This window comes from Phoca vitulina, unplaced genomic scaffold (assembly GCF_004348235.1).
Source record: "Phoca vitulina isolate PV1807 unplaced genomic scaffold, GSC_HSeal_1.0 scaffold20, whole genome shotgun sequence".
In the NCBI taxonomy this organism is placed as follows: Eukaryota; Metazoa; Chordata; class Mammalia; order Carnivora; family Phocidae; genus Phoca; species Phoca vitulina.
The window spans coordinates 36,063,967-36,087,610 of NW_022589723.1; the positions used below are offsets into that span (position 1 = coordinate 36,063,967).

A 23,644-nucleotide genomic window follows, 5' to 3' on the forward strand; every position below is an offset into this window, starting at 1 on the left:
TCACCTGTATTCACTGGCCTTTTAAAAATGCCTTCCCAATTGATACTGTTCAAATGTCAATACTACCAAAAGCCATATATAGATTCAGTGCATTCCCTATCAATATTCCAGTAGTATTTTTTACAGAAGTCAAAAAACAGTCCTAAAATTTATCTAGAACCACAAAAGAACCCTGAAATAGCCAGAGAAATCCTGAGAAAGAATAACAAAACAGAAGGCATCACATTTCCTGATTTCAAGCTACACTATAAAGCCATAGTCATCAAAACAGTATGGTACTAGAATAAAAACAGACAATTCGACCAATGGAATAGAATTAAGAGCTCAGAAATAAACCTAAGTATAACAGGTCAGCTTATATTTGACAAGGGAGCCAAGATTACTCAATGGAGAAAAGACAGCCTCTTCAATAAATGGTACTGGGAAAATTAGATACTCACATGTAAAAGAATGAAACTGGACTCCTATCTTACACCACTCACAAAAATTAACTCAAAATGGATTAAAAACTTAAATGCAAGATCTGGGGGGCACCTGGATGGCTCAGTTGGTTAAGCGTCCAACTCTTGATCTCAGGATTGTGAGTTCAAGCCCTGTGTTAAAATATGACACCTAAAGCAAAAGCAACAAAATAAAAAATAAGCAAGTAGTACTGCATCGAACTAAAAAGCTTCTTTTTAGCATCAGCAAAAGAAACCATCAACAAAGTGAAAAGATAACCTATGCAATGGGAAAAATATTTGTAAACCACTTATCTGATAAAGGCTTAATATCTCAAATATATAAAGAACACATACAGCTCAATAGCAAAAAAACATATAACCCAATTTAAAAATGGGCAAAGGACCTGAATAGACATTTCTTCAAAGAAGATATACAAAAGGCCAACAGGTATATGAAAAGATGCTCAACATCATTAGTCATTAGGGAAATGCAAATTAAAACCATAATGAGTTATCACCTCATGCTTGTTAGAATGACCATCACCAAAAAGACAAGAGATAACAAATGCTGGTACGGATGTGGAGAAAAGGGAACCCTGTGCACTGTTGGTGGGATTGTAAATTCATACGACCACTATGGAAAACAGTATGGAGGATCTTCAGAAAATTAAAAACAGAGCTATCATATGATCCAGCTATTTCACCTCTTGGAATATACCCAGAGGAAATGAAAACTCTAACTTAAAAGATATCTGCACTGCCCTGTTCACAGCAACATTATTACAATAGCCAAGCCATGGAAACAAGTGTTCCATAGATGGATGAATGGATAAAGAAGTTATGGTTTATATACATACATGAATATATATACCTGAATATTATTCAGCCATAAGAAGTAAGGAAATCCTACCATTCGTGACCACATGGATGGACCCTGAAGCATTATGCTAATTGAAATAAGTCAGACAGAGAAAGATTGATAGGTACTGTATGATCTCATCTATATGTGGAATCTAAAAGCAAAAACAAAAACCAAGCTCACAGAAAAAGAGATCGGACTTGTGGTTACTAGAGGTGGAGGGGGAATTGGAAGAAGGTGGTCAAAAGGTCCAAACTTCCAGTTATTAGATAAATTGGTACCGGGGCACCTGAGTGGCTCAGTCGGTTAAGTGTCTGACTCCTGGTTCTTCTCAGGTCATGATCTCATGAGTTGTGGGACTAAGCCCCATGTTAGGCTTCACGCTCAGCACAGAGTCGGCTTGAAGATTCTCTTTCTCTGCCCCTCCCCCCACACATGGATTCTCTCATCCTCTCTCTCTCTCTCTGTAAAATAAATAAATAAATCTTTTTTTTTTTTTTTAAAGATTTTATTTATTTATTTGACAGAGAGAGAGAGACAGCGAGAGCAGGAACACAAGCAGGGGGAGTGGGAGAGGGAGAAGCAGGCTTCCCGTCAAGCAGGGAGCCCGATGTGGGACTCGATCCCAGGACCCTGGGATCATGACCTGAGCTGAAGGCAGACGCTTAACGACTGAGCCACCCAGGCGCCCTAAATAAATAAATCTTAAAAAAAAAGATAAATCAGTACTAGGGATGTAAAGTATTATATGATGATCACAGCTAACACTGCTGTATGATACATAAGAAAGTTGTTAAGAGAGTAAATGCTGTGGGAGTACCTGGATGACTTACTTGGTTAAACTTCCGACGCTTGATCTCCAGGTCTTGATCTCAGGGTTGTGAGTTCTAGCCCCATGTTGGGCTCCATGCTGGGCATGGGACCTACTTAAGAAAAAAAAAAAAGAAAAAAGAAAGAAAATGCTATGAGTTCTCATCACCAGGAGGAAATTTTTTCTTCTCTTTTTTGTCCTTTCTTTTCTTTGTTATTGTGTCTATATGAGATAAATGGATGTTAGCTGAACCTATTATTGTCATCATTTTACAATACATATAAATCTAAGCATTATGCTGTATGCCTTAGACTTATATAATGATGTATGTCAATTATTTCTCAGTAAAACTGGGGGAAAATGTCTTCCCATAATTATCTAAACATGTCTCAAAAACCATAACAAGTGTATGAATTGTGAGATATACCTATTAGATGGTAAAAATAATCTCTAAGGTAAAATAATTGATAGGAGAGGATCTTTTTACCTTGAGTGAGAGGAAACATGGAAGACATATTTAAATGTGACAATAAAAAAATAATGAACTTTATTCTTGCTATAGACCTTGCCTTGACCTTAATTGCCAACATATTATTTATTTTTTATACCATAAATATTCTATATCCTCTAGCTTTTCTTAAAACAGGAAGAAGAGATATTCAATATAGTGCCTTAGTAAAGAAAGTATTTTTAGGTCTAAATGTTTACATTAGTTATTTTTTTTTAAGATTATTTATTTATTTATTTATTCATGAGAGAGAGAGAGAGAGAGAGAGAAGCAGGCTCCCAAGGAGCAGGGAGCCCGATGCGGGACTCGATCCCAGGACTCTGGGATCATGACCTGAGCCAAAGGCAGATGCTTAACCATCTGAGCCACCCAGGCGCCCTACATTAGTTATTTGAATAGTCATTGAATGAGGATGATTCTAATATAAATGATTTTTACTAACCTGCTCTGGGGTATTATTTAGAAAAATGAGTATTCCCTTTAAAAATGGAAAGTCTTCAAAAAATTAAAAATGGAACTACCATATGATTGAGTAATTCCACTTCTGGGTATTTATCCAAAGAAAATGAAAGCACTAACTTGAAAAGATATCTGTATGTTCATTGCAGCATTATTTATAGTAGCCAAGATTTGGAAACTAAGTGTCCATGGACAGGGGCGCTTGGGTGGCTCAGTTGGTTAAACGTCTCACTCTTGATTTTGGCTCAGGTCATGATCTCAGGATTGTAAAATCGAGCCCTACGTCAGGCTCCACGCTGGGCACGGAGCCTGCTTAAGATTCTCTCTCTCCCTCTGCCCCTCCCCACCACTTGTGCACTTTCTCCCCCTTAAAAAAAAAAAAGTGTCAATGGACAGATGAATGGATAAAGAAAATGTAGGATGGATAGCTGGATAGATGAATAGGTAGATAGATAGAGATATATGTAATGGATATATATTATTCAGCCATAAAAAAGAATGAAATCTTGCCATTTGCGACTATATGGATGGACTTTGGGGCATTATGCTAAGTGGAGTAAGTCAGACAGAGAAAAACAAATACCATATGATTTTACTTATATGTGGAATCTAAAGACAAAAACAAAAACCAACAACAAAAAAAGCAAAACAAGCTAATACATACAGTTAACAGATTGGTGGTTGCCAGAGGCACGGGCTGGCAGGGAGTGAAATGGATGAAGGAAGTCAAAAGATAAAACTTTCAGTTATAAAATAAATTAGTCATGGGAATGTAATGTATAGCATATTGACTATTATTAATAATACTGTGTTGCATATTTGAAAATTGCTAAGAGAGTAGTTAAAAGTTCTTACACAAGAAAAAAATTCTGTGAAAAAATTTTGTAACTGTGTTACAAAATTTTTGTAACTGTGTGGAGATGGGTGTTATACTAGACATATTGTGGTGGTCATTTCACAATCTATATAAATATTGAATTATTATGTTATATACTTGAAATTAATATAGTGTATGTCAATTATACCTCAATTTTTATGAAGTCCCAAACAAAATCCCAGCAAGTTGATCTCAACGAATGGATTCTAAGGTTTGTATGTGAAAGCTAAGACCTACAATAGCAACACAATACTGAGGAACACAATTGGAGGACTCACACTAACCTATTTCAAGACTTAACTGTTAAGGTACAGTAATCAAGACAGTGTAGTAGTGGTGAAAGAGTAGACATATATATCAATGGAAAAGAATAGAGGGCCTAGAAACAGATTCACACAAATATAGTCAAGTAATCTTTGACAGAGGAGCAAAGACAATTCAATAGAGAAAGGGTAGTCTTTTCAAGATGATACTGGAAAAATTGGATATTCACATTAAGAATCTAGACATAGACTTTATACCTTTTATAAAATTTACTCAAAATGGATTGTAGATTAAATATAAGACACAAAGCTATAGAACTTTTAGAAGAAAATTTAGGAGAAAATCTAGGCATTCTTGGGTTTGGTGATGAATTTTTAAATATAACACCAAGACCATGGTACATGAAAGAGAAAATTGATAAGTTGGGCATCATTAAAATTAAGAACTTCTGCCCTGTGAAAGGCACTATTAAGAAAGTGAAAAGACAAGTCACAGACTAGGAGAGATATTCACAAATCTTATATCTGTTAAATTATATGTATATAGGTATATTTTTATATATATCCATGATATACAAAAATTCAACAACACAAAAACAACAGGTGTTGTTAGGGATGTGGAGAAAAAAGAACCCTTGTACACTGTTGGTGGGAGTCCAAATTGGTGTAGCCACTATGGAAAACAGTATGAAGATTCCTCAGAAAGTTAAAAATAGAACTACCTTATGATTCAGCAATTGCACTACTATATATTTACCCAAAGGATGCAAAACGCTAAAGCAAAGGGATACATGCACCCCTATATTTATAGCAGCATTATTTACGATAGCCAAGATTTGGAAGCAACGCAAGTGTCCATCGATTGATGAGTGGATAAAAAAGATGTGTGTGTGTGTGTATACATATATATATATATATATATATATACACACACAATGGAATATTAGCCATAAAAAAGAAGGAAATCTTGCCATTTGCAATGACATGGATGGAGATAGAGAGTATTATGCTCAATGAAATGTCAGTCAGAGAAAGACAAATACCATATGATTTCAGTCTTATGTGGAATTTAAGAAACAAAATAAATGAGTAAAGGGAAAAAAAGAGAGGCAAACCAAAAATAGACTTTTTTTTTTTTTAAGATTTTATTTGCGAGAGAGAGAATGAGAGACAGAGAGCATGAGAGGGGGGAGGGTCAGAGGGAGAAGCAGACTCCCTGCTGAGCAGGGAGCCCGATGTGGGACTCGATCCTGGGACTCCAGGATCATGACCTGAGCCGAAGGCAGTCGCTTAACCAACTGAGCCACCCAGGTGCCCCCAAAATAGACTTTTAACTATAGAGAACAAACTGATGGTTTCCAGAGGGGAAGGGAGGTAGGGGAGGGTTAAGGAATGCCCTTGTCATGATGAGCACAAGCTCAAAAAGAAGGAAGCAACTCAATTAAAAAATGGGCAGAAGAACTATAAATGCAAAGAAGATATACAGATGGCAAATATGCATATGAAAAAAACATTCAACATCCTTTGACATTAGGGAATTGCATTTTAAAATAATGAGACACCACTACACACCTATTGGAATGACTGATATAAAAAAAAAAAAACCTGACAAATACCAAATGCTCATGAGAATGTGGAGCTGGTAGGAATGCAAGATGTTACAGCCACGTTGGAAGACAGTTTGGCAGTTTCTCACAAAGCTAAACTTAGTCTTACAATATAATCCAGCAATTGCAATCTTAAGTATTTACCCAGTTTGAGTTGAAAATTTATGTTCACACAAAAACCTGCAGATAAATATTTATAGCAACATTATTCATAATCACTAAAATCTGGAAGCAACCAAGATGTCTTCAGTAGGTGAATGGGTAAACAGACTGTGGTACATCCAGACAATGGAATATTACTCAGTGATAAAAGAGAGAGAGCGTGTGCTCTCTGAAAACACAAAAAGACATGGCAGAACCTTAAATGCATATTGCAAAGTGACAGAAGTCAGTGTGAAAAGGCTATATTCTGTATGATTCCAGCTATATGGCATTCTGGAAAAGGCAAAACTATAAAGACAGTAAAAAGATGAGTGGTTGCCAGAGATTGAGGGAGAGAGGAGGAGGGTTGAATAGGATTGTTTAGGGTCATGGAGCTATTCTGTATGATACTTATGCATTTGTCAAAACCCACAGAACTTTAAAGCACAGAGTGAACCTTAATGTATGCAAATTAAAATATTTAAGAGGTTAGAGGATTCCAGGAAGGAATGAATATAGACTATGACAAGAGAAGCTAAGTGTATTTCAACTGTATGAAACAGCCTTGTTGAAAGGGGTGGCGGGAGGGGAGGTGCTGACCTAAGTAACTTTGAAATGAATGTGTAAGACTAAATGCTAAAGGAATTACACATAACGGTTATACTTCATAAAGTTGTTTCCCATGGGGATTCAGGTTGAAAATTCTGATACCACTATGCATATGTTCTAGAATTGAACAATTAAGTAAATGGATGAGAGCTGGTGAGAGATTGCCCCTGTTGGAGGAGGAAGTTACAGATAAGCAAGGGAAAGAGGCTAGAGTGATCCTTTTGATAACAGATTAGAGTTGGGGAACATCAATGTGAACTCATGTTTAGCTTAATATAGACATAGACGTTACATATTACAGATAATATGTATACACACAGGTTAGTATGCACACATATATTTCCTTGCTTTGTCAGCAGAAGACATGAAAAAAATGACACCCCAGTGGCGAAAAGTATACCTAGCCACCAGATCTTTGGTTCCAGTACCATTCTCCAATAAAAGGAACCATGACTCCTTGGAGAAATGTTTGATTCTAGGACTGGGGTAGGAAATAATATGAGTCTAGAGAATCTTATAGTGCCAGAAAGTAAGGAATGAATGAATGAATTGTAAATTATTTGTAAATAATTGTAAATTAATTGTAAAAAAAATGTACAATACTACTACAAGATGTTAATAATAGGGAAAACTGGGTGCAGAGTATATGGGAACTCTGTACTATCTTAATTTTTCTGTAAATCTAAAACTATTCTAAAATAATAATGTATATTAAATAAATGGAAGTACTATTGGAAGGTCTCACAATAATCCAGTGGTTTCTGTCTCTCCTGCAGTTTTGAAAGTGTTTGCTGCCTTGCTGACTCTTCTTCTCTCTCAGACATCACTTTTGATGGCAATCCAATAGCTCAAGAGTCATGGTACAAACACACTATCCTTCAGAATATGATGCAGCTGCGCCAGCTAGATATGAAGAGAGTCACGGTGAGAACTCTTTTGAAGTGCTTACCATATTGTCTTTACTGTGGATTAAGAGACTGGGTGCATATTCTTTGCTAGAAATGCTTCTTAGTTTTAATAAACTATGGATTATCATGACTATATAATTCATAATTACAATTACAAATTTTTTACCACCTGTCCCTTATTCCCAATTTCATTCAGGGCTGTTAAATAACAAAAAATTTGACTGAGTAAATTTAAAAGATCTAATTGGCTTTATTAATCAATTCATAAATTGGGCAGCATCCCGTCTAGCAAGTGGAGGGGAGCTCTCAATGACTACAGAAAAAGGAAGGTTTTTAAAGGTAGAGAGGGAGTGGAAAAAGGGAAATTATTAGCAAAGGATCCATTGTTTTAGGCAAGGTCACCCTTCTAAAGGGAAGGGAAGGGGCCTATCAGTAAATTTCCTAGTCCTGACCAGGAAATTCACAGGTTGACTGGTTACAGATTACATTTCTGGGGGCGTCTAAACTACAGTTAGGTTAGGTTGTAAGTCTTGGTTTACTGGCTTGTGGCCTTAACTTAAGTGATGCCATTTTGGGTCTGTGGTTTCCTTTTTAACAGGTTTTTTTTTTTAACTAATAATTAGTCATCATGATTGTTTAATCACCACAGTTGTTTTATTTAAATTAATTATCATGATTGTTTTTTATTCTGGTTAATACCCAACTAAAAATTTATCTTGGAATGGATGAGTAAGAATGGCATTCATTAAGTTATGTAATGTAATGTTTCAGAACATGGGTGCCAAAGCCAGACTGCTTGAGTCTCAATCCTGGCTTGACCATTTTCTAGCCAAATAACCTTTGGCAATTTAACCTTTCTGTATCTCATTTTCCTCAAAGTAATGGGGGGGGGGGGGGGGTCATAATTATGTCAGGGTTGTTGTCAAGATAAAATAAAACACTAAACCTTAGAACAGCATGAGGTTCATAGGAAGCATTGCATGGAGCTGTTGTGCTTGTTATTGATGCCATACCTCTCAAAATAGCTCCTTTTTATTCATTCTATCTGCATGTTAGGTATGTTCTATACTTTGATGTTTTAATATGACTCCTGATCTAAGCAAAGTGCTATATATGCACCTTTTAGGTGTACAGTGCACATTTGCATATTATAGGCTTTTAGAAGTTCTGTAATAAAGAAATTTGCCTTAGTTTTCATTGCATATATCAGATTTATTTGAACATTTTACTATCTCAGATATCATCTATTAATGATCTCAGTTTGATAATCTCAGAGCTAGAAAAATATCCTAAGCCTCCACTTGTTTTGTGACTTCTAGACTCTGCTAATTTTGATGTGGATTCTGAGTGGTCAGCTAAGTTTATTCAATTACCAATTGACTCATTGCCTATAGCCATTTTCACAATGTGTGCATTTTACATTTCTGTCTCAGCAATATCATGGACATCTCAGGTGACCAGCAGATAGTTACAAGTGTTGATGAATTCGTTAATGCCAGGGGTCTTCTGGGGGCTCTGACTCTTTTTGTTCCAGCATGGAGATACAGTTCTTTGTCCTCAGCTTGTTCAAATCTATCCTGTAAACACGGTTTCATACTTTCACCCTTATCTCCATGTGTTTCTTTTTTTCCCCAAAGATTTTATTTATTTATTTGTCAGAGAGAGAGAGCACAAGCAGGGGGGGCGGCAGGCAGAGGGAGAGGCAGACTCCCCACTGAGCAGGGAGCCCGATGCGGGGCTCGATCCCAGGACCCTGGGATCATGACCTGAACCAAAGACAGACACTTAACTGACTGAGCCACCCACACGTCCCTCCATGTGTTTCTTAATTAAGCATCTTTGGTACTTAACAATTACTCTTCCTGGTGAGGTTGAAATGGGTGGGGTAAGAAATGAAGCTAACTCATTTATATAAATTAGTACTTAATTATATATTATGTTTCTCACAGTGAACTTATATGTCAGTCTTGCCTACCCAGCTGATGTATACAATCCCTAAGGTCAGAAGCCATTCTTCTTCCTTGCCTGATATATATACAGATATCCTATACATGTTTATTTCCTTTCCTTCCCTGTCTCACACAGTGCTGAGAATGTAGTAATGTTCATTAAAGTCTTAATTGAGTGAAGTTTATCTACTTTCATGCCTGAAATAAAGGAGAATGATGCTATATATAATCGTTGTCTTTGTACATTCCATGAGTGTTTGCCTGGTGAGAAATGAGAGAAAATCACCTGCGATGGGAGCAAGGCCAGCTGTTCTGCTAAACACAGAGCGGGATTGTACATCTGCTTCTTCACAGTTTAATTTGAGAAATTTAAAAAAAATTAATGTCTTACTAAAAGCTTTACTTGAGGTATAATGGGCATAAAATTAATTGCACATGTTAACTGTACAAGTTGATAAATTTCAACATGTATATCACCTGTGAAACATCACCATAGTCAAGCTTTTTCATAATCCACTACCCAAAAAAGTTTCCTCATGCTCCTTTGTTATCCCTCCTTTCCACCCCTCCCCACCCAATCTCCATGCCCAGGCAACCACTGATTTACTTTTTGTCATTATAGGTTCAAAGTTTCCATTTTCTAGAATTAATGGAAACAATTTCAGAGTTACAGAACAGTTGTAAGTACAGTAGCAAAACCTTTTTTTTCTTGAACTATTTGAGGGTAAGCTGCTGATTAGATTACCTAACAATCCTGAACACTTTAGTGTGTGTGTTCTGCAAGCAAAGACATTCTCCTATATAAACACAATATAACCAACAAAATTAGGAAGTAAACACTGAATAATTACTAGTGTCTAATTCTCACACCACTCTCAAATTTTACCAATTATGTCAATAATTTCTGTGTAGCGAAACAATCCGGTTTGGAAATATGTATTACATATGGTGCCTTTGGTTGTCAGGTCTCCCTCATCACTATTTTTCAGGAACAGTTTCTCAAGTCTTGACTCTAACATTTATGAAGATTACAGGGCAGTTTCTGGAAGGACCCTCAATTCAGGCTTTTTGATGTTTCCTCACGATCAATTTTTATAGACTTTTGCATAAATATCACAGAAATGATTTTGATTTTTCTCATTTCATCCTATCAAGTGGTACGGTATTCTATTTATCCCTTTATTGATGTTGGCCACCATAATTAAGATGATGTCTACCAGCCTTCTCCATGTGAAGTTATTCTCTTTCCCTTTGTAATCCCATTCCTCATAAAAATTTTGGTTTATTCATTTATTCATATCAGTATGGACTCATAGTATTTAGTCTTACCTTTTATTTATGACTTTTTAGTAACTTTACTGTTGAAACAGCATACCTTTTTTCTCAGTAGGCTTTTTTTTTTTTAAGACTTTATTTATTTATTTACTTACTTAAGAGAGAGAGATTGAGAGTGTACTTGAGAAGTAGTGTAATGTCCTACAGTTATACAGATTTCATTGGTAAGCAATTGTGGTTCTTTAAGAATGGTAGGTATATTTTTTTCTTTGAATTTACGTGTATCATTATTTTTTCAAATGGCTACTAAGTTGCTAGAACATGAACACTTAATAATTTGTTTACTAACTACTGAGTAAACAGAGCTATTAACACATTTCTTTTGACTTAGAAGCACCATGAAAAAATTCCTGAGCATTCTAGGCACGTTGAACTGAAAAGTTCCTATAGTAGGATCTATATTAGACATTAGAGCTGACAAGATCAGAATCATAATTCATTCGTACCCTCAAGTTACTCACTGTCTAGTGCAGACAGGTTATCATGCAAAATGCCAAGCTAGAGAAGATCGATTGATAGATATGTATATTTTTGTATATACGCTCACACACATGTGCGCATGTACATAGGCACAGCACAGCAACACTGAAGGGTAAAGGGGCGCCTGGGGGGCTCAGTCAGTCAAGCGTCTGCCTTCGGCTCAGGTCATGATCCTGGGGTCCTGGGATCGAGCCCCGCGTCGGGCTCCCTGCTCACTGGGGAGCCTGCTTCTCCCTCTCCTCCCCACTCGTGTGCTCTCTCTCGCTATCCCTGTCTCTCTCTCAAATAAATAAATAAAAATATTTTTTAAAAAATTGAAGGGTAAAGCACCCCTACGTCTACCAGAGAAATAGGAAAAGTTCCAAAGGAGAAAATACTTGACTGGGGCTTGAAGAGTGGTTCAAAAGAAGGAAGATATATCTGTGGAGAGTGTTCCAGGGAGAATGAAGGCATGCAAAATGCAGAGAGAGGTAAGGAAGGGAATATAGCAACTGATAGCAGTTCAACATGGCTGAGCACTGAGTATACATGGAGGAGAGTAGCAGGACAAAGGGTGTCTGACAGGCAAGGCCTAGGCCATGAAGGGCATTTTGTCATAATGAAGAGTTTCGCTTTTGTCTTGGGCATAATAGGAAGCCCTAAGAGTTTAAGGTGGTTAAATTATATTTGCCTATTAAAAAAATTGCCTATCTCGGTAGCAGCCCAGGGGATGAATTGGGGAGGATAAGATGGGCGAGATGAGAAGCAGGGAGATGAGTTAGAGTGAGAGCTTCGGTGGGGGGAGTGGGGTGGGTGCTGATCCGGAGGAATGGCAAAAGATAATATGAGGCCAAGAGAGAATAGAAGTCGATGGCCTCAGTTCCCGTTTTGCTTTTGTTATCTCTGTTAAGAATGGCTTTTAGTCTGTAAAGAGTAGAAATAAATATTAAGATGAGGAAAGTGAAGCCTAGGATAGGTGAACAGAGAAGTTTGATCTAGAGCAGGGGTTGGCAAACTTTATCTGTAAAGGGTCTGATAGTAAATATTTTAGGCTTTGGGGGCCATACGGTCTATTGAAAACTACTGAACTCACTGTAGTGTGAAAGAAGGCATAGACACTACATAAATGAATGCGCATGGCTCTGTTCCAATAAAACTTTATTTACAAAAATAGGTGACAGACTGGATTTGGCCTGTGGACTGGAGTTTGCCAGTCTTTGATCTACAGCACTGAATAAACGTAGTGAATAAATGGCTAGACCTTTGAAAGTTTTATCGGAGAAGCAGTGTAGAATAGTAGAGTACCTGCAAGGTAAGATGAACTAATCTGTCTTTTTATCATAGAAGGAAAGAATAAAAATTTCACAAATCGTGACAGTAAACTTGATGCCGAGTATGAAGGAACTCGAAATTGGATTATTAGATGAGTTGTGAGTACTGAGGGGATTGGTCACTAGGAGGCAGCATTAGTTCACTAAAAACAATTCATGCCCGACAAAATTAATTTTCTATTTTAGCTTTTGTAAATAAGCCTTCTCAGAGGAGTGTTAGAGATAGTGTTTGGGTATTTAAGCAAAGCTTTTGACAAAGTCTTTTATGATACTGCTCTGAGTAAGATGTATGACAACATAGTGAAGTGAATTTGTGATTCGAGCGTCCCTACGGCACAGGAAGTAATGGATTAATGCCAGCCTGTAGAAGAATCTGTACTGGCATGCCTTGAGGCTTTTTCCTTGGGACCCTTTGATTCAACATTTTTGTTAATGACTGAATGAGAATATTTCTGTTATTCTGATAAAGTATGTGATTGACAGGAACTGGAGAACTTGGAGATGCTGATATACTGGTTAATCAAAACAGAATCCCAAAGTAGCTCAATAATCTACAGCAAGGTTTGGCAAACTGTAGCCTGTGGGCCAAATCCATCCTGCAGACTGTTTTTGAACAAGAGAAGAATGGTTTATATATTTTTAAAGCATTGTATTAAGAAAGTAAAGAAAAGAAAAACAACATGTGATAGAGATCTTTTGTGACTCACGAAGCCCAAATATTTACTATCTGGCCCTTTATAGAAAAAATTTGCTGACCTCTAGTGTAGAAAAACAAGCAGAATTTAGCAAGATAAAAATAGATACATTGAAAATCCTGAACTTGACTCCATGACAACAAACAATTCTCAGCACAAATGCAGATTTATGTGAGATGGGACTTAGCAAATTAAGTTCAGATTGAGTTAATTGTGAGATGTGATTGTTAGAAGTTATATGGTTTAAAAGAATATCATTTATCGAATAGAGAATTCAGAAAAATAGACACGGTAGTCGCCATTTTTTTCTTCGATGGTCAGATTACACCTGGACTATTAGTATTAGAGGGGTGACAACAAACTGGAGTATTTCCAGAGAACCTGGCACAATTCATTGACAGAGGAGAAGACATAAGGAAGATATTACAGTGGTCTTCACATATCTTCACAACTGTCCATAAAAAAAAGAGAATAGACAGTGTATAGACAATTGTAGAATAGAGAATAGACATTGTATAGACAATTCTAGGATGGGCAGGATTTTTTCCTTTTAATTTCTAAGGCAGTATTTTGCTAACACAGACACTATTCTCAGAATTCTGAAATAGACACAATTTCACAATTTATAAAGTTTTCACTTCAGATGCACATCAGTTGGCTTAATATGACCTTGTTTACAATTTGCCCTCCAAAAATTGGAGCAGTCTGAGACAGAAGTGAGTTTTCTGTTGTGGCAGCTGTTACTAATGCTTACTGATACATTTTGATCCTCCTCTTTTGGGCAGGTGGGACGATTATATTTCCCTTCCCCTTTGAACTTAAGTGTAGTCGTGCAACTTGCTTTGGCCCTTGAAATGTGAGCAGAAGTAATGTATGTAATTTTCAGGCAGAAGCGTTTAAAACCCAATGTGTGGCGCACTGGGTGTTATACGCAAACAATGAATCATGGAACACTACATCAAAAACTAATGATGTAATGTATGGTGATTAACATAACATGATAAAATAAAATTTAAAAAAAAACCCAATGTGTGATTTTCACTACTTTTCTCCTGTGTGATGGCCATTGTGGGAGCATGTATTGAGTTGAAAATGCCATCAGATCACAGCACCTGGGAATACTTAGGCACTACAAGGAGGACAGTTGCAGGGTTCTTTGCATGATCAAGAAGTAAACTTTTGTCATAAGCCAGTGTAAATTTTGAAGTTGTTATAGTATCATAACCTAGCTTGTTCTGGCTTTTCCCCCACCTAGTATTTAACGGCTTAATATCCCCGGGCCAAGAGAAGTCAGGTGATACGGCTTCCATCCTTCGCTCTGACATTAACTAGGACCTAGAAAGATCAGTTTTCTCTGTTATAAAAAAAAAGATCATTTGAATGAAAGATACGAACTTCTCTTCTAAACAAAAACTCCGATTTTAAAGTCTGTTTTAATATTTGTTGTAGTCAAGGAGAACAATGTCTTTTATAACTATCCTAAAGTATATGGTTAAAAACCCACATTGCCATTTTTTTTTAATTCCCATAATAAATTACTGTGTACATTAGGACTACTATTATTTATTTGGAGCAAAACTTTTTCTTGTATAAAATACGCATTGTTTTAGAGCCTTAATAGTCTGCTAACAGAGTATAATCTAAGTTATCAAACACTTATTAAATCACTGTACTTATTAATTACTTTGAAATCATTTCTACATTTTATCTTCATAACAGACTGAAGTAAGGAAAAAAGATTTTTTGGTCCTAGATAGATCCTTTTGCTTTGCTATATAAAGGATATGGCTTTTATCCCAGAAATTGAACTATTATCATGAAGATGCCAGAAGTTTACAGGTTTTTTTCCTTCTTACCAACAGATTTATAGCTTATCTTTACAATTAGAGGTTTATTTTTGTTTCCAAGTTTAGTTACTCTATAATTATTTGGGTTGAAATATAGTCATTAGATGTATAAATTCCTTAAAACACTCAATATTTGAGTTGATTTGGCATGTATCCAATTTTCTTAGGTTTAGCCTTCCTTTTAAAGTCCTAATGCCTTTAATAGAAGCTCAAATTCTTTTTGAAAATCTGATGAAATCATCTCTTAAGTATGTGTAGGACGTGATCCATACAGTTTCCAGTACTGTTTGAAATTGGCTCTTTGAATAACCAATCTGTTTCTAGTTCACATTTTATAGATGAGTCAACAATTGAACATCAATATATTTTGCTCTTTTAAAAAGTTTGTTCTGAAATAGGGTATACTTAATAGGTACCAAATCAGTACTTACTGAACAAAAGAGTTTAATATAGTTGTTAGTCCAGCTACGTTGTGAAGCTAGGAATCAAGCTTCTGAATGTCTTGAGTTCACCTCAGAAGCTCTGCTTAGCCTTCGAACACCAAGAATAACTATTTTCCATATCGTAAAAGATTTTAAATTCACAAGTCACATTCAATTTCCATTCCCTTTAAAACAATTAAATCATATAGCAGATTACTATTGAGTTTTAACCTTACCTTTTCCATCTTCCTAAAATTAATAAAATACATTTAAACATGTCCTTATTATAAAAATACAAATTCCATTTCTCACAAGCTATGTCTTCTGGTCCTGATCTGGCTTTGTCACTAGCTGTATGACCTTGTATAAATGATTAACCTTCTCAGAGTATTCATTACCTTGTTTCTAAAATTAGAGTCTTCCAGTGGATGCATTTCTAGTTTTCTTTTTAACTTTGTGGTAATTTCTCTTTGTGCACTTTTATGTCCTTCTTTAGTCTAGGTCTTTTCTTTGTATTCAGAAGCATTTATAATGGCTCACCCCTTGAGTACATTTTCACGGCCTCTTTGTCCTTCCTTAATTCTAACATGCTATATATATACTGGTCAGGGTAGGCTAGATTATGCTGTAGAAACAACTTCTCTGACCTCAGTGGATTAAAGCAACAAAGTTTATTTCATGTTCATACTGCCTGTGTGCAGTATGTATGTATATATGTGGTCTGGAAACTTTGCTCTGTGTTGTCTTCATTCCAGAACCAAGGCCTACAAAGTACCCACAGTGTGGAGTTTTGCAGGTTCTATAGCAGAGGTGAGAGAGAGAACAGCTATCCTGTACATTGTCTTTGAAAGCTTCCTCCCGAATAAACTTCCTCCAGAAATAAACACATGTCACTTTGTTCATCTGACATTGGTCAAAGAAAGTCACATGACAGCACCTAACTGATAAGGGGCAAGAATTGCTATCTTACAATATTGCCTGGATGTGGGAAGACACAGGAATATTTGGTGAACAGCTGTTATGACTATCTGTCATGTTTTAAATCAAATGCTGACTTCTGGTAGGGATGGAAATCAGTACCACACTTATGGAGGGCAATTTGTAAACATATCAAAAGTCCTAGAAATATGTCTTCCATTTGATTTAGTGGTTCCAGTTTTAGGAAATTGTTGAACAGATATATGAAGATGTATATTTAATAATCAATTCTTCAAATATATATTTATTAACTATCTACGATGTGCCAGGAGCTGACATGGTCCATACCTTCAAAGACATATTGGGGTAGGAGAGGGGAGAGAGAGTAGCAGAGATTAAAATGGAACAGGTTAAGTGCTATAGTGGGGAGTATAGGGTGCTATGAAAGCATATGGGAAAATTTCTTCTGACCTGTTTTTCCATTGCCTGATTCTCTCTTCAGCTGTGTACAGTATGCTCTTCAGCTCCCCTCCATTGGATTTTTCATTTCAGTTTGTATAATTTTTCATTTCTGTAAGAGTTCTCCTTCAAATGTCCTATATTACTTTTTATGATTTCCTATCTCTGAAGATATATTCAAGCTCGTCTTTTAGGAAGGAATTGTTTTTCTCAAATTGTGACATCATTTTGAATACCTACAAATCTTTTGATACTAAAATTTTAAATTACATGTTTATAATTTACTAAAATTTGACAGTCTTTAGGGGAAAAAACATGATCCACACTGTGTATACAGATTGTAACTTGAAAAAATGTGTTTATTGGGCTCCTGGGTGGCTCAGTTGGTTAGGCGACTGCCTTCGGCTCAGGTCATGGTCCCAGAGTCCTGGGATCGATTCCCACATCGGGCTCCCGGCTCAGCAGGGAGGCTGCTTCTCCCTCTGACCCTCTCCCCTCTCATGCTGTTTCTCTCTCTCTTTCTCTCTCAAATAAATAAATAAAATCTTAAAAAAAAAGAAAAAATGTGTTTATAGTTAATACTGTAAGGTGATACAGAAATGATAAGATATGAGTCAGTATGTTGGAATTATGGCTGATTTTTAAAATTTTTTTTAAACTCTAATGTTATTTTATGGTTTTTAGAATTTAAGAAATTAGACTGACCAAATCAACTTAAAAATAATGTAAAAGTAATAATATTAATGGTGAATAATTTATTAATATCAATGGAGAGTTTTAAAAGGCTTTCATACTTGTTTTAGTATTTAAAAAGCTCTGGTTTACATCCATAGGTCAAATAAAAGTTGTGAGAAGTATAATTCTTGTCATTTTTATCATTATAGTAGAAAGTTTTTAAGTCTTATATGTGACACTGTAGTACATGGCATACAAAGAAAAACTATGTAAACCTGCTTCCCTCTTGCTTCTTGCTCTTCTCATTCTATTTTCTTTCTTGTATTAGCTGGGTTCATCTCACATCAAGAGTTGGGAGTAAAGTTAAGAACACACAGTTCTTTAGAATTGGGAAGAAAAAAGAATAAAGAGGAAAAGACTAACTTTCTAGGAAGGCATATTAGCAAGTAGTATGCTTCTCACAAAGAAAACCAGACTTGTAGAACCAAAGAAATCGCATAGAAGAGGTTAAATACTTAATAATACTTGTAAACGTTTTTTGCTTTTAGGAAGAAGAAAGGCGTATGGCATCTGTTGTAGCCAAAAAGGAGGAAGAGAAGAAACGGGAAAGTCATAAACAGTCCTTGCTTAAGGTACTTTCCCTAATGTCTGCATGCATGTGTGTGCGCACACTCCCACTGCACTGAAACTCGCTAGCTAGTCAGCTGGAAAAGCAGTTTCCCAACTTTGTAAAGTTTTCATTCCTATTGGTAGAATTTTTTTTATAAATAAATACCCTTATAATTTTTATAAGTTACCTATAAATAAGCCTGTACTTGTGAAATGCAACAATAATGTACATTATAAAACACACGCGAAAGCTACAGATTTTATTTTATTTTATTTTTATTTTTTTAAAGATTTTATTTATTTATTTATTTGAGAGAGAGAATGAGATAGAGCATGAGAGAGGGGAGGGTCAGAGGGAGAAGCAGACTCCCTGCTGAGCAGGGAGCCCGATGCGGGACTTGATCCTGGGACTCCAGGATCATGACCTGAGCCGAAGGCAGTCGCTTAACCAACTGAGCCACTCAGGCGCCCGCGATAGCTACAGATTTTAAAAGGAAAGGATAAAAAATAAATAGAACACAAGTTACATTTTTTTTTTCCACACCAGTGCATCACCTTGTGGATCCTTGTGCCATGTGCACTTCATTTTGGAAACCACTGTAATCGACCATCATCTTTACTGAGATATTTTAATGAGCTATGATGCATGGGTTTCTTTTTTAATAATTGCTCTTTAAATTTAAAAACTTTCTCTATTAGCTTCTCTTATATAGAGGTGGTAAAGATTTTGAGGATTTAGGAATTAAAATTTGTTTTAAACTAGTTTTAAATGATTTAGCATATCGTTATTTTCCTTAAATATTTTCTTTTAAAATATTTTATATTCACATCATGACTCAAATAAAGACAGCTTAAAGTTTATAGCTTGTACTATGTTCTAAAACTAAGGATATCATGCTGATTGTCATGTAGGTGCTTTTCTTTTTAAAATGAAAATGCCAGGGCGCCTGGGTGGCTCAGGCGTTAAGCGTCTGCCTTTGGCTCAGGTCATGATCCCAGGGTCCTGGGATCGAGCCCCGCATCGGGCTTCCTGCTCTGCGGGAAGCCTGCTTCTCCCTCTCCCGCTGCCCGTTTGTGTTCCCTCCTGCTGTGTCTCTGTCAAATAAATAAATAAAATCTTTAAAAAAAAAAATAAATAAATAAAATGAAAATGCCACTTAGAATTCAAAAGATGACTAGTAGGGATACAAAGTTGTACAAAATAAACCTAGGAAACAAGGGAACTTGGTGCAATGGAAATGTATATCTTGATAGGGGCATGGGTTACAAAGGTGTATGCATTCCTCAAAACTGATCAAAGACTACTTGAATCTGTTTTACTCTATGAAAACTACTCCTAAATTAACAAAACAGAAAAAGAACTTGATCCCAAGCCCTCTCAGCTCAGGACTACTACTTCAAAAGTATTTAGAACTCTTAACCTGTTATGATACAATTTTCTCATTTGCTGTTATTTCTAACCTCCTGACTCCTCCCCAACTTACCTGTTTTCCCTCATCCCATTAATTAGATGTACCTAAGCCCCTTCTTGATAGCTCTATCTTTTTATTGACTTAGCCAATAGAATTTTTAGTCTTTCCTCTATTGGAATATTTCTAAGGGTTGGTCAAAAACACACTTTGGTTTAGAGGAAATACAGTTGTAGGCAAAATTTTTTAAATGTGTAAGTAGGAGCAAGATTTACCATTGCCAGATAACACTGTTGGTAAACTTTCTGAATGGAAAAAGTAGTAGAGTTGATTCTTGAAAAATATGAGTTTGAACTATGCAGCTGCACTTGTTACATGGATTTTTTTCAGTAAATACAGTACAGTACTGTAAATGTATTTTATCTTCCTAATGATTTTCTTAATATTTTATTTTCTCTAGCTTACTTTATTATATGAATACAGTATATAATTAATCTAACATACTAAATATGTGTTAATCAGCTGTTTATATTATTGGTAAAGCTTTCAGTCAATGGTAGGCTATCAGTAGTTAAGTTTTTGAGGAGTCCAAAGTTTTACACAGATTTGCAGCACCCCTGACCCAACCCCATGTTGTTCAAGGGTCCACTATATTTCCTATTGTACAGCTGCTGTACATAAGCTGCCTAAGTGAATGAATGAATAAATGAATAAAAATATATAAGTAAATAAATAGACTAAAGCTCTCAGACCAAAAGAATACTTTTGTATGAGTTCTAGAGCATGGAAAGGAAGAATAAACAAAGAAACTCCATTGGTGATTTAGCTTTAAAGCTCCCAGTTGAGCCTGGTATAGGCAACAGATTGCCCTTCACTCCACCTTTCCACTGAAGTCTTTTTTCTTATATACCCAATTCAGATGCTGTTCACTATCAGCATTTTTGGAAATATGCCATTAAACATTTAGCCAACATGGTTTTTACATGTTTGGAAAATTTTTATGAAAACTTCAGAAAATAGTGAATGCTTCTCTTGAAGTCACTGAATAGGACTCTTTAATTATGAGGGTTATTTAGCTTTAAATTTTTTTAATTAGAGGAGAAGCATGGGAAATCAAGAGACCTGGATTCTAGCCCGAGCCCAGATTTGAGATCATGATACCGAAGACCCTCAGCATTTGCTGGCTGTTGTTTCATTCGACAACACATACTGATCATTAAGAGAAGTGGGTGGGTAGTTATGAAGGGACCGGAAGAGTGCATTGACACATATCTTCTGTTACTTTTCTATCTTTCTGTTTTCCTTGCAACCTTGGAAATGAATGGAAGTGATAGTTACGGCTATACTGGTACGGTATTGCTCGGACTATGAAGAGTAGACTCAAGTGGCAAAAGCTGCAAATTTGGAATCTTCTAAAATAATTATCACCTTAACACAGACTTGGCAATGTATTGTTATGTAGCTTTAGAAACGTGACTATAATTGATACGCCAAATGCATCCATGATCTTTGAGCAGAAGATTTCCTTCGGATACCCCCCTTCTGCCTTGCAGAATCTCTAGCCTTTCTCTGGCTTCTTTTTTTTTCCTGCACCATAGATACCTAGAGCCCTTATGTGGCGCCCTGGCCAGCCAGTGACCGACCCCCATCTGACCCCAGGCTGCACTCCTATTTTAAAATATGTCTTCCCTCTTCCTGGCCCCAGTAAAAATATCCATTCTTTTAGTCAACCTGGTGTTGATCTAATTTCAATAACCCAAATAAAGGAAGCTTAACTTTGGGGTGGGTATAGGAAAGTGTTTGTATTTTCAGAGTATCTTACAAATTTGCTAACATGCTCAGTGGTATAAAGATATTGTGTATCTTTTTTCTAAATACCGCTATATCTACCTCATTAAGAATATTTCTTTCTGCCAACTCCCAGTGAGCCAGAAAACCAAAGGCCCGAAGCCAGCATGACAGCCATCTGCTGTGAACTCACTGCCCCTGCCTCTTTCAAAGTGGCCTGGTACTGAGCAAAAATGACACTACTTAGGTTAAGAATTGAGTTGTACCAGTTATCTATGAATAACTAAAATAGAATTCCTTAAGGTAAGATGCCTTTTAGTGTAGATTTGGGAAAAAAAATTTTTTACAGTCGAATAGCAGATTCCTACTTGCTTTAGATAAGGAAGACCTACATAAAGTGTCCAAAAGTCTCAGAAGTAAATGCATATTAAGTATAACCCATTTAACAGTCAAATTTGAAATACCAAGCAATAGAAAAAGAACCCATGCTAAAAACATTTTTAAACACAGAAACAGAACTTTTAGAAAGTTTAGCTTTAATTAAGCTTTGTCATCACTTTTCATTCCTACCCAATGCTATTTTTCGATGCTAAAATTTTCGGTGTCCAAATATAGACAGAGAGATGGAACTAAACGTTCGTTATTCTGCATGTGTATTTGCACTGAGGAAATGGGCAAAGAATTTTCCTAACCCTGACTCCGGAGGCAGCAGGTGAGGAGGGGTCGGTGTCACATGGCTGATCTGTCCTTGGATGAGTGCTCTCAGTAAAGAGGAAAGGGAAGATGTCTGCTTTCAGCACTCTGACCGTATTGACATGCCATTTAAAGATGCTAACTTTCGATCATGGACACTTTACCAGAATACTGATTATTTTCCTTATCAATTTATATAAGCTGAGTAGAAACATTTCAACCTTGCACATTTTCTTTCAGTAGTGTAGATCTGCATTTCTCAACATATTTCTGTGAGAGCATGGAGCCCCAATACCTAAAGTCTGTGGTTCTCACAGTGAGGTCCTTGGGGCAGTAGCCTTAAGGGCAGCCGGGAGCTTTTAGAAATGCAAATTCTCAAGCTCCGCCTCAAACACACTAAATCAGGATGGGGTGAGAACCAGCAATTGGTGTTTTAGTAAGTCCTCCAGGTGATTTGAGGCGCCCTAAAGAAAAACCACTATCCTAAGGCATCCATTGCATATAATGAATTAACTAACTTCTTTCCTATTTATCTGGGATGGTACTAGTTGCCTAGAAATATTTCAACCTAGTACAATTTCTTTTCATAGTCTTTCTGTAACGAGTAGTTTTCAGACATTGTAATTCATTCTGTGAAGCTCGGAACATCGATCAATCCCTCTTCTTCTCCCCACCTTTCAACCAAGATTGTTCCATCATACTGGCCTGAATTATTGGGTAGGAAAATTAAGATATTATTAGTTTTCTTCTTGCTATGTTTAAATACCAAGGCATATAAATGTCTTTCAAATTAAAATCTTAGATAACAAGTGTAAAAATTTCTGTCAAATTAAACTTTCAGAGAGTGAATTTTCATATCTTCAATGGGAGTAATTATTATTTGTGTGTAATTTTTTCTCTTTAAGGATGATAGACCACTGTTGAGATGTTTGAATGCACAGGGTAAATAAAGGCCACTTGTACTTTGAGGGTACCTATTTATAGCTACTTTTAAGGAATAGACTCCTTTTAAAAGTATGATAAGTAGTATAAACAATGTGTTTCGGGGATACTCTCTTGCTATAAAAGTTGCATTATATAATTCTTTTTCATAGGAGAAGAAAAGGTTAACAATTAACAACGTAGCTCGAAAGTGGGACTTGCAACAGCATCGAATACCCAATATTGCTCCAAATCAAGATAGAAAAGTTTCTGACTCTTCTCAGGACCCTTCTCAGCTCCACGGAAGCACCGTCTCTGCATTTCCAGAGGAAACAGGGTATGCAGTGGTATTCTTTCTAGGTACCAGTGTCTTTGGAGAACTAAATTTGGAGCAGAAATGGCAAACCATTTCACATACAATTGTTTAAAAATAGTTTTCTTAAGAAAACCTACTGAGATCAGAATTTTAAATTTAAAAATGAAGACAGAAAAACTAAACATATAAATTGACCCCTAATGAAAACACCCTTCAGTGGTTTCCTGTTTTTCATAGGAAAAAAAAATCTCGATTACCTATTGTAGCCTAGGAGGCCCTCTACCCACCTCACCTCTTTCATCCCATCCCATCAGCCCCTGTTGCAATGCCGCA

General features: G+C 36.3%; 1 protein-coding gene across 6 annotated transcripts in view; it reads left to right on the forward strand.

The window, feature by feature from the left end:
- LRRC49 (leucine rich repeat containing 49) overlaps positions 1-23,644 on the forward strand; it is a 165,888-nt gene that overhangs the window by 92,723 nt on the left and 49,521 nt on the right. For all 6 annotated transcript variants that reach the window (XM_032418081.1, XM_032418083.1, XM_032418082.1 and 3 more), the window contains 3 exons: positions 7,354-7,501; positions 18,124-18,207; positions 23,169-23,332. In XM_032418081.1, coding sequence (XP_032273972.1) covers positions 7,354-7,501; positions 18,124-18,207; positions 23,169-23,332 — 396 coding nt within the window. The remainder of the gene's footprint in view (positions 1-7,353; positions 7,502-18,123; positions 18,208-23,168; positions 23,333-23,644) is intronic.